This window comes from Macaca thibetana, chromosome 11, assembly GCF_024542745.1.
Source record: "Macaca thibetana thibetana isolate TM-01 chromosome 11, ASM2454274v1, whole genome shotgun sequence".
NCBI classification, from domain to species: Eukaryota; Metazoa; Chordata; class Mammalia; order Primates; family Cercopithecidae; genus Macaca; species Macaca thibetana.
The window spans coordinates 52,607,543-52,622,201 of NC_065588.1; the positions used below are offsets into that span (position 1 = coordinate 52,607,543).

Genomic DNA, 14,659 nt, shown 5'->3' on the forward strand with positions numbered 1-14,659 from the left:
GGTCTCAGGAAAAAACTTTAGGCAATGCCCCAGAGGAGCACTGACCTCAGCTACCTCCCTGGTGACTTCAAAGCTTCACTGATCAATATTTGCTCCCAATTTAGCATCTCATAAAGGATTTCCACATAACTCTAGAATAGTCTGAACTGGTTCCTTTTCTCTGGTTAATTATCCACAGAGACTAACCAGCAGACACAGGACTGAACTTCAGTGCCCCAGGATGAGACTACCAAAGGGATAATTTTTGGAGGCCACAGGAGGTCTTGGAGCTTTAGTGATTGGGTGGGGAAGAGCAATGCCCTAACCCTCTCAACACTGGGTCCCAGAGCCCTAGTACCATGGGGACTTTATGGACTTGTTTTGAAGTTGTCCAGTCCTGACATCGACTGCTGTAAGGGCAATTGGAAAGCACAGGATCAAAGGGGCTAACTGGCATCTTCCAGGAGCTGGCCTAGATTCCTTCTCAACACTGATGGGACCTGGGGAGATGGAGAGAATGTTAAGGAAGAAAGATTGTCATGAATAAAACAGCCAAGTGAGCTCTAGGTTCAAGTATAACTAAGTGCTTGGGAACTTGAAGGGGCAAGGGAGAGAAGGCTGAGAATTCAGGTTGTTGTGACCTTGGGAGGGCCTCTTTAAAATGTAGGGATGCAATAGCACCCCCTGGTGGCAAAGGACAAGTGGGCTAATAAAACATAAATTTAAACCCTTAAACTACACCGGTAAACCAAACTCCTGTATTTAATAGATAATAGCTAAAACTTAAACTGGAGGATCCCTTACTATCTGTAGATACTATGTAAATGTGGAACATGCAGTATCTTTTTTTTTTTTTTTTGGAGATGGAGTCTCATTCTGTCGCCCAGGCTGGAGTGCAGTGGTGTGATCTTGGCTCACTGCAACTTCCACCTCCCGGGGGGCGCACGCCGCCACACCTGGCTAATTTTTTTTTTTTTTTTTCTATTTTAGTAGAGATGGGGTTTCACCATGTTGCCCAGGCTGCTCTCCAAAGTGCTAGGATTACAGGCGTGAGCCACTGTGCCTGGCCTGGAATGTGCATTATCTTAATCTTCACAACAACTCTAAGTTTCATAGGTATTAAAAAATAAAAAGAAGAGAAAACCAAGACTTAGATGAAGTATCCTACCCAGTGTCATAGCTTGTAATTGGTATAGCTATAAATTCAGACCAAGGTCAGCATTACTAAGCTGTATTTCTTTTTCTTTTCTTTTCTTTTTTTTTGAGATGGAGTTTCACTCTGTCACCCAGGCTGGAGTGCAGTGGCACAATCTCAGCTCTCAGCTCACTGCAACCTCTGCCTCCCTGGTTCAAGTGATTCTCCTGCCTCAGCCTCCCGAGTAGCTGGGATTACAGGTGCGTGCCACCACGTTCAGCTAATTTTTGTATTTTTAGTAGAGATGAGGTTTCACCATGTTGGCCAGGTTGGTCACAGCACCTGGCCCTAAGCTGTATTTCTTCCATGATGATTGTGATTTTTTTTTTTTTTTTTTGAGAGAAGGTCTTGCTCTGTAACCCAGGCTGGAATGCAGTGGCATGATCGTCGCTCACTGCTGCCCGACTTCCTGGCCTCAAGCGATCCTCTCACCTCACTCTCCAAAGCAGCTGGGACTACAGGCACTTACCACCACACCTGGCTAATTTTTCCTTTTTTTTTTGTAGGGACAGGGTCTTGCTATGTTGCCCAGGCTAGTCTTGAACTCCTGGGCTCAACTGATCCTCCTTCCTTGGTCTCCCAAAGTGTTGGGATTACAAGCATGAGCCACCACATCTGGCAATTGTGAACTATCAGCTGTAACTGTCAGGGATTTTTGAGTCATTGTCAACTGTCTCCTGGAAACATCAACTCACTGTGTTGCTATATTTAAAGATATTTCGGCCGGGCACAGTGGCTCACGCCTGTAATCCCAGAACTTTGGGAGGCCAAGGCGGGTGGATCACGACGTCAGGAGATCGAGACCATCCTGACTAACACGGTGAAACCCCGTCTCTACTAAAAATACAAAAAATTAGCTGGGTGTGGTGGCGGGCGCCTGTAGTCCCAGCTACTCAGGAGGCTGAGGCAGGAGAATGGTGTGAACCCAGGAGGTGGAGCTTGCAGTGAGATGTGCTCCAGCCTGGGCAACAGAGCAAGACTCTGTCTCAAAAAAAAAAATAGATATTTAAGCCAAGCAAGGTGGAATGGGCCTGTAATTTCAGTTGCTAAAGAGGCTGAGGCAGGAGGATTGCTTGAGCCCAGGAGTTTGAGGCTATAGTGCCTAATGACCATGCCTGTGAATAGCCACTGTACTCCAGACTGGACAACATAGTGAGAGCTTGTCTTTAAAAAAATAAAGATAAAAGATAAGGAACTATAGTCTTACTCATCTGTAAAGACTTTCACATCCATACATGAACTAGATAATAAATGGTGACTGACAGAATATATAAAGTTGGAGAGACAAACATTTAGCATTTGAAATGACCAGAAAGGGGGCTGGGTGTGGTTTCTCATGCCAGTAATCCCAGGAGTGGTAGTCTCAGCACTTTGGAAGGCCAAGGCAGAAGGATCACCTGAGACCAGGAATTCAAGACCACTCTGGGCAACAAGATGAAATTCCACCCCAACAAAAAATGTAAAAAGCCAGTTCAGGTGGTGTGCACCTATAGTCCCAGGTACTGGGACAGCTGAGGTTGGAGGATCAGTTGAGCTCAGGAGGTTGAGGCTACAGTGAGCCATGATCACTGCACTCCATGTACTCCATTCCAGCCTGGGCGACTGAGCAAGCTTGTCTCAAAACTACAGCCCAGGCACGGTGGCTCACGCCTCTAATCCAGCATTTTGGAAGGCCGAGACAGGCGGATCACCTGAGGTCAGGAGTTTGAGACCAGCCTGGTCAACATGTTGAAACCCCGTTTCTACTAAAATTACAAAAATTAGGCCGGGCGCGGTGGCTCATGCCTGTAATCCCAGCACTTTGGGAGGCTGAGGTGGGCAAATCACCTGAGGTTGGGAGTTCAAGACCAGCCTTGACCAACATGGAGAAACCCCGTCTTTACTAAAAATACAAAATTAGCCGGGCGTGGTGGTGCATGCCTGTAATCCCAGCTACTTGGGAGGCTGAGGTAGGAGAATTGCATGAGCAGGGGAAGCAGAGGTTGCAGTGAGCTGAGATTGCATCACTGCACTCCAGCCTTGGCGACAGAGCGAGATTCCGTCTCAAACAACAGCAAAAACAAAAAATGACCAGAAAGGTAAAAGGGGTGTCTTATAAGGAATAGTCAGGAAAAATGGCTGAACAGAGGATATAATGCTTTTCCACTATAGATTACTAGAATCAGAGGGCATACATTCAAACTTGGAGACAGTTTTTCAAGCCATATTTAAAAAGTACTACTTTGGCCGGGCGCGGTGGCTCAAGCCTGTAATCCCAGCACTTTGGGAGGCCGAGGCGGGTGGATCACGAGGTCAGGAGATCGAGACTATCCTGGCTAACATGGTGAAACCCCGTCTCTACTAAAAATACAAAAAACTAGCCGGGCGTGGTGGCGGGCGCCTGTAGTCTCAGCTACTTGGGAGGCTGAGGCGGGAGAATGGCGTGAACCCGGGAGGCGGAGCTTGCAGTGAGCCGAGATCACGCCACTGCACTCCAGCCTGGGAGACACAGCGAGACTCCGTCTCAAAAAAAAAAAATAAATAAATAAATAAATAAATAAATAAATAAATAAATAAAAATAAAAAGTACTACTTTATACAGCTACTTGGAGACTCCACTACATAGAATGAGGTATAACAGAAAGACCACTGGACTAGGGATTAGAGGATCATTGGGGTTGAAGTCTTGGCTCCTCGCTGACTAGCGAGACACTTAATCTCTCTGAGCTTAGTTTCTTCATCTATAAAATAGGAATAACATCTATTTCTTAGAGTTATAAAGATTAAAGCAGGCAAGGTGGCTCACATTTGTAATCCCGGCACTTTGGAAGGCCAAGAGGACCACTAGAGCCCAGTAGTTTGAGACTGGCCTGGGCAAAACAGCAAGACCCTATCTCTACGAAACATTTTTTAAGTTAGTTGGGCCTGGTGACACGTGCCTGTAGTCCCAGCTACTCAGGAGGCTGAGGTGGGAGGATTGCTGGAGCCTGGGAAGTGGAGGTTGCAGTGAGCCATAATCTCACAACTGTACTCCAGCCTGGACAACAGAGCAAAACCCTGTCTCAAAAAAAAAAAAAGAGTGTGTATGTGCTTGTGATACAAGTATTCAACATATATTATTTCCCTTCCCCATGCTGTTTATTCCTATTTATTTATGACAGTCTGGCTCTGTCACCCAGGCTGTGGAGTGCAGTGGCAAGATCTCAGCTCACGGCAACCTCCTGGGCCCAAGCCACCCTCCCACCTCAGCCTCCTGAGTGGCTGGGACTGCAGGTGTGCCCTGCCTGGTTAATTTTTGTATTTTTTGTAGAGATGGGGCTTCTCCATGTTGCCCAGGCTGGTTTCAAACTCCTAAGCTCAAGTGATCTGCTGCCTCAGCCTCTGAAATTGCTGAGATTACAGGCGTGAACCACTGCACCTGCCCCGTCCCATATTTAAAGGAATATTGTACCTATGAATCCTTTTTAAGTTAAAAAATTCTGTAAAACTTTTTTTTTTTTTTGGCCAGGCAGTGGCTCATGCCTGTAATCCCAGCATTTCGGGAGGCCAAAGTGAGTGGATCATTTCAGATCAGGAGTTCAAGACCAGTGTGGCCAACATGGTGAAACCCCACCTCTACTAAAAATACAAAAATTAGCCGGGCATGGTGGTGGGCGCCTATAGTCCCAGTTACTTGGGAGGCTGAGGCAGGAGAATCACTTGAACCCGGGAGGTGGAGGTTGCAATGAGTCGAGATCATGCCACGTCACTTTTTTTGTTTCTTTTTTTTTGAGACAGGGTCTTGCTCTGTCGCCCAGGCTGAAGTGCAGTGGCGAGATCGTGACTCACTGCAATCTCGACCTCCCTAGCTCAAGCAGTCCTCCCACCTTAGCCTACTGAGTAGACAGGACTGCCTGCCACTATACCCAGCTAATTTTTTTGCGTAGACAGGGTCCTATGTTGCCCAGGGTGGTCTCAAACTCCTGGGCTCAAATGATCCTCCTGCCTCAGCCTCCCAAAGTGTTGGGATTATAGGTGTGAGCTGCTGCATCTGGCCTAAACTTTTTTTTGAGTCTCACTTTATTGCCCAGGCTGAAGTGCAGTGGCGCAATCTTCACTGCAACCTCTGCCTCCCTAGTAGCTGGGACTACGGGCGCATGGCACTACACCTGGCTAATTTTTGTGTTTTGGTAGAGATGGGTTTTTGGCATGTTGGCCAGGCTTGGTCTTGAACTCCTGGCCTCAACTGATCCGTCTGCCTCGGCCTCCCCAAGTGCTGGGATTACAGGCATAAGCCACTGCGCCCAGCCCTAAAACTTATTTCTAAAGGACTAAATTTTCACACAATAAACTTTCCTATTATATCTGTACCTCATTTAACACTGTCTTCGGAAGTGTTTATTAACATCTAACATTTTACTGATAAATTAAGAAGGCATTTGAAGCTTAATCAGATTTACAAGGTTAAGAGTATATGGTCTACCAAATACTGGGCTATAATAATTTATTATAATGAACCTCCAGAGGGTTCAGATAAATTCATGGATTCCTTGTGATATGAATTAAAACATGTGCAAAGCCGGGCATGGTGGTGCTTGCCTGTAATCCTAGAAATTCAGGAGGCCAAGGCAGGAAGATTGCTTGAAGCCAGGAGTTAGAGGCTGCAATGAGTTATGATCATGCCATTTCACTCCAGCCTGAGCAACAGAGCAAGACCCCTGTCTTGCTAAGATAATAATAATAATAATAATAAAATAAGAGGTTTGCAAAGTGTATCTTCCTGCCAGGCACGGTGACTCACGCCTGTAATCCCAACACTTTGGGAGGCTGAGGTGGGCGGATTACTTGAAGCCAGGAGTTTGAGACCAGCCTGGCCAACATGGTGAAACACCACTGTCTCTACAAAAAACTCAAAAATTAGCTAGGCATGATGGCACATGCCTATAATCCCAGCTACTTAGGAGGCTGAGTCAGGAGAATCGCTTGAACCGGGAGGTGGAGGTTGCAGTAAGCCAAGATTGCACCACTGTACTTTAGTCTGGGCAACAGAGCGAGACTCTGCCTCAGGAAAAAATAAAAAAAATTTAAAAACCCACAAAGTGTATCCTTAATCAAGCCTAGAAGGTAACATCCACCCTTCCCTATATAGGACATACCCTTGTGTACCAATGACAACGTCTCTCCAGCTGGAGAGTTCTTAACAGCTATACTTCGACAAACCAGTAAGGTGCATCACAAGTAACTTGTTACTGATTAACATTAAATGTATTTATTTAAAACTATGAATAATTTGTTTTCTAAATTAAAACTGTTTTAAGTTTCCAGAAGAGTACTCTTTTTATTGTATTTGAGACAGAGTCTCACTCTGTTGCCTAGGCTAGAGTGCAGTAGTGCAATCACAGCTCAGTGCAGCCTCAGCCTCCTGGGTTCGAGATCTTGCCATCTTGGCCTCCAGAGTCACTGGGACCACAGGTGCACACAATTATGCCGGCTAATTTTTGTATTTTTTGTAGAGATGGGGTCTCATTATATTGCCTAGGCCAGTCTCAAACTCCTGGACTTAAGCGATCCTCCCACCTTGGCCTCCCTAAGTGTTGGGATTATGGGCATGAGCCACCGCACTCGGCTTGAAGAGTACTCTCATTTATACTTCTGATAAGCTTTCTGATGGAAGAGAAAGGAATTTTTAGGCACAAAGCAGGAAATGGACAGAACCTTGGGTATACTTTCAGGGGCATGAAAAAATGTAATTATTACTTATATGTATCATAGAAGAAAAAAATAAGGTTTATAATAGTTGGTTTGGAAAACTAGAGAGAACACAGCATTTCTTATGGCTGATGGGAGAAGATGGAATTAACACCAGGTTGATATTAGTTGACAACAAATATCAGAGTGCTTGCTCTGTGCTCTAGTTAATGTGTCAGATTTCATAGAGATTTTTGGTACAAGAAAGCTTTGTGGAATATATGCATTCTATGTGTCAGGCTTAGTGCAAGGTATTATTAGGAAAAAAAGACTTAAAATAGAAACTATAGCTATATTAGATCAGATTGACACTTGGGAAAGATAGCTTATAGACCCAGTTTTGCCATTAAATATAGAACTTCATGAAGTTCTGTGGCTTTTCTGGCCCTCAGCTTCTTCATCTATAAAATGGGCAGAGGTGAACCAGACAACCTCTAAGGTTCCTTTAGATTCTAAACTTTTTAAAACCTTTGAAATGTTTATTCAGGTCTTCTTTCCTTGAGGTGTTCCTGGGAGATATTCCATTTGAAACCCTGAGACAACCACACCTCAGGATCAGGGTATTTAAGAATTTTCCGCTAGGCGCAGTGGCTCACACCTGTAATCCCAGCACTTGGGGAGGCTGAGGTGGGTGACCACGAGGTCAGGAGATCGAGACCATCCTGGCTAACATGGTGAAACCCCGCCTCTACTGAAAATACAAAAAAATTAGCTGGTGCGGGCCAGGCACGGTGGCTCAAGCCTATAATCCCAGTACTTTGGGAGGCCAAGGCGGGTGGATCACGACATCAGGAGATTGAGACCATCCTGGCTAACACGGTGAAATCCCGTCTCTACTAAAAATACAAAAAATTGGCTGGATGTGGTGGTAGGTGCCTATAGTCCCAGCTACTCAGGAGGCTGAGGCAGGAGAATGGCGTGAACCCAGGAGGTGAAGCTTGCAGTGAGCCGAGATCACGCCACTGCCCTCCAGCCTGGGCGACAGAGTAAGACTCGGTCTCACAAAAAAAAAAATTAGCTGGTGCGGTGGCGGGTGCCTATAGTCCCAGCTACTCGGGAGGCTGAGTCAGGATAATGGTGTGAACCTGGGAGGTGGAGCTTGCAGTGAGCCGAGATTGCGCCACTGCACGCCAGCCTAGGCGATAGAGCAGGACTCTGTCTTAGAAAAAAAAAAAAGGAAAAGAAAAAAAGAAGTTTCCAAAAGAAGGTATCTTTTAGGTTTTTCATCCCTATGCCCCAGTCTAGAATCTCTACACACAGAAGTGTGGACAGACTTATAGTCTAGATTGACAATGGCTAGTGATAGAGATAAGAAAGATATACTTTATTATTGCCACTGACATCAAATTTAAAAGCTTAGGCTGGCAAGCAAGGCCTCTCATTAAACAACATTCCTTACCTCGTCTGTCCCTATCCGAAAAAGCCCTTACTTTTCAGCTGAGTTGGTCACATCCATTTTCCCCTTCCTGTCTCTGTTCTTGCTGGTCCCTCCATCTGGATGGGGAGGGAAGGAAGAATAATGCATGTCCATTATTTCCTTCAAGACCAAGCTCTGTCTTACTTTATGTTTCAACAGCCATGAACACAAAGGATTTCTAGAATTCTATACTACCATACGCTTATATTCCCCTGCTTCCTCATGGAGGTTCCTCTCTTCTCCAAAATTAGACCTTAAAGACATGGTATTGAGTGGGCACTGACTGAAAGCTTATCTAGTTTATGAGTGGAATGGAATTTCAAAAGATAGAAAAATTAAAGGTTCAGGCCTCTCCTACCTTTATCCTGTGTCAATCCCAAAACTCTTCTTTCTCCTCCATTATCTTTCCTGTCTATAACTCCTTATCTTCAAGCTTAATGTAAGGGCAATTCCGGGCATGAAAAGACAACACAGTTTGTACTTTTGGTTTCATATTTTTTCAGTTCATTTCAGTAAAAACATAATATATAAAAGGCATTGCCACCATTTTCCCCTCCTGGGGGTGATCCATCAAGCCAGTGTGGGCTGCTCCAGTGGTTCATAGCTCATCATGCGATATGTGCAGGGCATGGTCACAAAGATCTGCAAATGGCAAACAATTTAAAGGAAAATGCCACTCTCATATTGATATGTGCCAGTATTGAGAAAATTTCCCAGACCAAGCTGACACAAACACACACCAACCACCATTCTGCAGAATATATGCTTATAAATGATAAAACATCCCCACTGCCCTCTCACCTGTATCTCAGGGTCAAGGGGACACAAATTCTGAAAGCTGACAGAAAATGGGTAGGAACACCCCAAGTCTCTAAGCCAAGGGAAATGGAAGACAGCTCTTGAGCTAATACCAGAGGTTTCTGGGATGGGGGTGTATGGGTGAGTTAGGGAATATCAGGTTCCACAGAGCTACTAGAACAGGAGATAAAGTGGGGGCAGCTTACCTGTTCGCTTACTGCAAAGTTTGTCTTTAACATTGTCAGCCTCTCGGGAAAAGAATTCAATGAGTTCATCCTCGTATTCCTCCACAATGCTCTCACACTGCCAACCCAAGGGAGAAATGGGTGACACAGGGCAATAAAAGGCCTCTTGCCTTCACTTCCAAAGAGGAGGACAAGGATATCAGCCTAACTTTCTAATTGGTTCTCCAACAACCCCTTAATGTCCAAGAACCAGCTACTGATTCCCATAGCTCACCGCAAACTTGAGGGTGCCACTGATATCTGAGTCAATTCGGATGCCTTGTAGGTCCAGTTCATTGGATTCTCCATTCCGGCCCACTACACGTACATAGTTCTTGCGATGGGTGGAAGGATCAATCTGTTCCCCATACTCCTTCATCCGGTCACATATCTCCTCCAGCAGCTCTGTGAGGTGGGCCTCTGAGCGGGCATAAGGCACCTAGAAATGTCCTCAGCCTTGGGTCACTCTCTTCTACCTCTGTACATTAGTAATTTATATCCTTACTTTTCTTTCCAAATCTAGCTCTAACAACCTATTCTAAAAAGCTTTCCCTAATTGATTTTAATTTTTAATTAGTTTTTTTTTTTTTTTTTTTTTTTTTTTTATGAGATGGGGTTTTGCTCTTGTTTCCCAGGCTAGAGCACAATGTTGCAATCTTCGCTCACTGCAACCTCCGCCTCCTGGGTTCAAGTGATTCTCCTGCCTCAGCCTCCTGAGTAGCTGGGATTCCAGACATGCACCACTACACCCAGCTAACTTTTGTATTTTTAGTAGAGATGGGGTTTCTCCATGTTGGTCAGGCTGGTCTCAAACTCCAGACCTCAGGTGATCTGCCCGCTTCAGCATCCCAAAGTGCTGGGATTATAGATGTGAGCCACTGTGCCCGGCCTAGTGTAGTTTTTAATTAGTACAGTTTACTTGATAGTTTCAAAGTACTTTTTTTTTTTTTTTTGAGACAGGCCTCACTGCATTGCCCAGGCTAGAGTGCAGTGGTGTGATGACTGAGGCTCACTACAGCTTGGATTTCCCAGGCTCAGGTGATCCTCCCACCTCAGCCTCTCACAGGTGCGCCCCACCAGGCTCAGCTACTTTTTTGTATTTTTTTTGTAGAGAGTTTTGCCATGTTGCCCAGGCTGGTCTCGAACTCCTGCACTCAAGTGATCTGCCTGCCTCAGTCTCCCAGAGTGCTGGGATTACAGGTATGAGCCACTGTACTTGGCAGTAGTTTCAAATATATGATTTGATTTTACCTCATTGTACAATTCTTTTTTTTTTTTAGAGATGGAGTTTCACTCTTGTTGCCCAGGCTGGAGTGCAATGGTGCAATCTTGGCTCACTGCAACCTCCACCTCCCGGGTTCAAGTGATTTCTCCTGCCTCAGCCTCCCGAGTAGTTGGGATTACAGGCATGTGCCACCACGCCCAGCTAATTTTGTATTTTTAGTAGAGACGGGGTTTCTCCATGTTGGTCAGGCTGGTCTCAAACTCCTGACTTCAGGTAATCCACCCACCTCGGCCTCCCAAAGTGCTGGGATTACAGGCATGAGCCACCGTGCCCGGCACTTCATTGTACAATTCTAAGAAACAAGACGGTTAACATTAGCTCCAAGTTATAAACAGAATTTTTTGATTAACCCTGATCAACTTATACTTTTAATTTCTATAGATGAAGACAATTTTTTTTTTTTAATTATACTTTAAGTTCTAGGATACATGTGCAGAACGTGCAGGTTTGTTACCTAGGTATACATGTGCCATGGTGGTTTGCTGCACCTATCAACCTGTCATCTACATTAGGTATTTCTCCTAATGCTATCCCTCCCCTAGCCCCCCAGACACCAACAGGACCTGATGTGTGATGTTCCCCTCCCTGTGTCCATGTGTTCTCATTAATATACATATATTTTTGGCCAGGCACGGTGGCTCACGCCTGTAATCCCAGCACTTTGGGAGGCCGAGGAGGGTGGATCACCTGAGGTCAGGAGTTTGAGACCATTCTGACCAACATGGAAAAACCCTGTCTCTACTAAAAATACAAAATTAGCCAGGCATGGTGGTGCATGCCTGTAATCCCAGCTACTTGGGAGGCTGAGGCAGGAGAAACACTTGAATCCGGGAAGCAGAGGTTGCAGTGAGCCAAGATCGTGTCATTGCACTCTATCCTGGGCAACAAGAGCGAAACTCTGACTGAAAAATAATAATAATAATAATTTTTAAAAATTGAGACTAATATCCTCAGTAAGCACAGTATTAAAGAGGTAGTGTAGGCTCTGTGGACAACAGCTATTAAGGTACCATAATCTTTTTTTTTTCCCAAGACAGAGTTTTGCTCTTGTCAACCAGAATGGAGTGCAGAGGGGTGTTCCTGGCTCACTGCAACCTCCGCCTCCTGGGTTCAATTGATTCTCCTGCCTCAGCCTCCCGAGTAGCTGGGACTATAGGCATGCGCCACCGCGCCTGGCTAATTTTTTGTATTTTTAGTAGAGATGAAGTTTCACCATGTTGGCCAGGCTGGTCTCAAACTTCTAACCTCAGGTGATCTGCCTGGCTCAGTCTCCCAAAGTGCTGGGTTTTGTTTTTTTTTTTTGAGACAGGGTTTTGCTGTGTTTCCCAGGTTGGAGTGCAGTGGCACGATCACGGCTTACTGCAGCCTTGACCTCTTGAGCTTAAGTGATCCTCTAGGCTCAAGTGATCCTCCCACCTCAGCCTTCCAAGTAGCGGTCACTACAGGCACATGCCACCATGCACTGTTAACTTTTGCATTTCTTTGTAGAGATGGTGTTTTGCCATGATGCCCAGGCTAGCACCATAATCTTAACATTGCCTTATATATTACTTATTAGATACACCTTTGTGTACATGTGTGTTGTTTTCGACTAAAATTTCCTAATTATGATAAAACCTTTTATTCTTAGTTTTCATTTTTTATTTTGAGCTCTGATTCAGATTTTGAATGGACGTTTGTATGTATACCACAGTGCTACAGTAAAAACGAGTCATGTGGATGTGGAAAAGGGGGCTGATCAGGACTCCCTGTTTGCTAACAAATTCTACAGCAGAAACAAAGTATTAAGGTTTGGAGCCAGGAAGCAAGTGCATGGGGAATAAGCCTGCAGCCTCTTCCAAATGAGACAGAGCCAAATCTTTTAGATATCCCTGAGTCTATTTTCTTCATTTCTATTAAACTAAGGTCCTTTTTAAGCAGTCGAATTGTCATCCAAAGCCAGAGTGAGCTACTTTGTTTGGGGGAACAGTAACAGTTACCTCCACCACTGACTGGCTGCCATCTGGATTGATCCGGAAAGATCCCATCTGAATAGTCTTCTTGGGGTCCACCTGGGCAATTTCCCATTCTAGTTCATCCACCAGAGCCCTGCACGCTGGTGGAAGAGGAGAGAATGGGAGCAGGGGAGAGGGTGGGGGTAGGGTGTGAGAATGGGATCAACCCAGGATTTCCATTCCTCCTTCTCCCAGGCCTTGGATCTCATGCCCTCCCAAGGCTCTGCTTCCTCCACTTCTTTTTCCTGTTGTGCCTTTACCTCCACAGTGGAGATCCTGGCTCCTCCGAGCCCAGGCGGTTCCCAGCAGGGCCCCCAGAAGCAGGGCCAGCCAACCCCAGCCTTTCATCTTTAGCGTAATGGGGTCGCTCCACCTGGGTTTGTGTGGGAATAAAACAAGTGTGAGAAGCCGACTCCATTTTTCCCTGATCCCCCCACTCCTCACCCCAAGGCTTTCAAAGGCTTCACTGTGACTCTGGCTCTACTTTCCAGGAAATGGCCGGGACACAAAGGGGCTTCTCTGTTCCAGCGCTTGAGGGCTCTGATTCCTCCAGGGCGGTAGGTGGGAGCGCAAGCTCAGGACTTGGGGCTCAGTCCCAGACACTACGTGGAAAGGTGAGGCCCTAGGTGTTGGTACTTTAGCACTGCATGCCTAGAGTTCACGGGGCTTTGTGGCAGCTACAGGAGGTAAGTTGGCGATTACGCGAGGACTACAAGCACTAGGGAACTGCCAGCAGGGAGCTCTCAGTCAGGCCAGGAGGCCAGCATTCAATAATTAGGGCCCATTTGGATCCTGCACCGAAGATTCCTGCGTCCCCATCTCCAGCCCGTAAGTTGATTATCCGTACGGACCTCAGCCCCCTTTCTAAGGACTCCGCCATTGCTTTCGCTCCAGTCCATCCCCAACCCTCAGCGCCCAGCACCTCGCCGCTCGCATCCGTCCCACCTCTGCTCCCAGGGCCGCTGCCGTGGCCCAAGCGCTGGAAGACCGCTGGACTCTCACTTTGGCCCCAGTGGCTCCCGAAACTACACCTGGCTGCGGGGAGCAGGGCTGTCCGGAATCCTCCAGAGCGCTTCGCCGCTTGCCACACACGGGGTGTCCCGGCGACCGCCTGACCCAGCTCCCGTGGCGCTAACTGGTACCTAAGCGGGGCTCGAGCGTGCTACGGTGCGAGCCCCAATCAGACACCGACCCCAAACCCGCCCCTCCAAACTCTCGCGCGAACAGGCAGCTTGGGAGCGGCTCCTGGATAGAAAGGACCCCGGTCAATCGCTGAAGGACCCAGACTTGCGTGGCGAACAGCTCCACGTGACCTCCAGGGGTGAGCCGTAGAATAGGAGTGGCCTTAAGAGACGACAGAGGCCGGGTGTACTGTGTGGAAGCGGCTAGTCGTGCGCGTGAGCCAACTCAGGTGGGCTAGGACCTTCAAAACGGCTCTGCAGGCCAGTGAGCAGCCCAGGTTTCAATACACAGGAAACTACATCTCCCAGGAAGCATCACAGCACCAGACCCATCTTTGTGAGCAACTACAGGTCTCAAGCTATCCTGGGACCTGTAGTTTGTCGGCTTACACAATTAACGGGGAAACCGTACTGTACATCTTCAGTCTGACGTAGGGTACTGGGCAGCTACAGCAAAGACCCAGCATTGCCCAGAAAAGGCATAATTATACCTTTTTTTTTCCTTTTGTTGAGACGGAGTCTCGCCCTATTGCCCAGGCTGGCGTACAGTGGCGTAATCTTGGCGCACTGCACCCTCCGCCTCCCGGGTTCGAGCAATTCTCTGCCTCAGCTAGGATTACAGTCGCCATCCACCACGCCCGGCTAATTTTTGTATTTTTAGTAGAGACGGGGGTTTCACCATCTTCGTCACACTGGTCTTGAACTCCTGACCTCCTGATCCACCCACCTCGGCCTCCCAAGTGCTGGGATTACAGAAGTGACCCACTGCGCCTGGCCCAATTATACCCTTTCACATCCATAACTTTGGATTCCGCACCTTTACCTTCAAAGGAAGGAGAGGAAGACTGAAGCCAGAGAACCCACACTAGCAGTTCCCTAA

General features: G+C 46.7%; 1 protein-coding gene across 1 annotated transcript; it reads right to left on the minus strand.

The window, feature by feature from the left end:
• Nucleotides 1-8,771: 8,771 nt before the first annotated feature.
• Nucleotides 8,772-13,849, minus strand: CNPY2 (canopy FGF signaling regulator 2). The gene is made up of 6 exons (XM_050749204.1): nucleotides 13,544-13,849; nucleotides 12,859-12,971; nucleotides 12,584-12,699; nucleotides 9,555-9,758; nucleotides 9,302-9,398; nucleotides 8,772-8,939 (listed from the first exon to the last, which is right to left on the minus strand). Exons 2-6 carry the CDS (start codon nucleotides 12,944-12,946, stop codon nucleotides 8,896-8,898), a joined length of 549 nt encoding a protein of 182 aa, XP_050605161.1. The 5' UTR covers nucleotides 12,947-12,971; nucleotides 13,544-13,849; the 3' UTR covers nucleotides 8,772-8,895.
• Nucleotides 13,850-14,659: the final 810 nt, after the last annotated feature.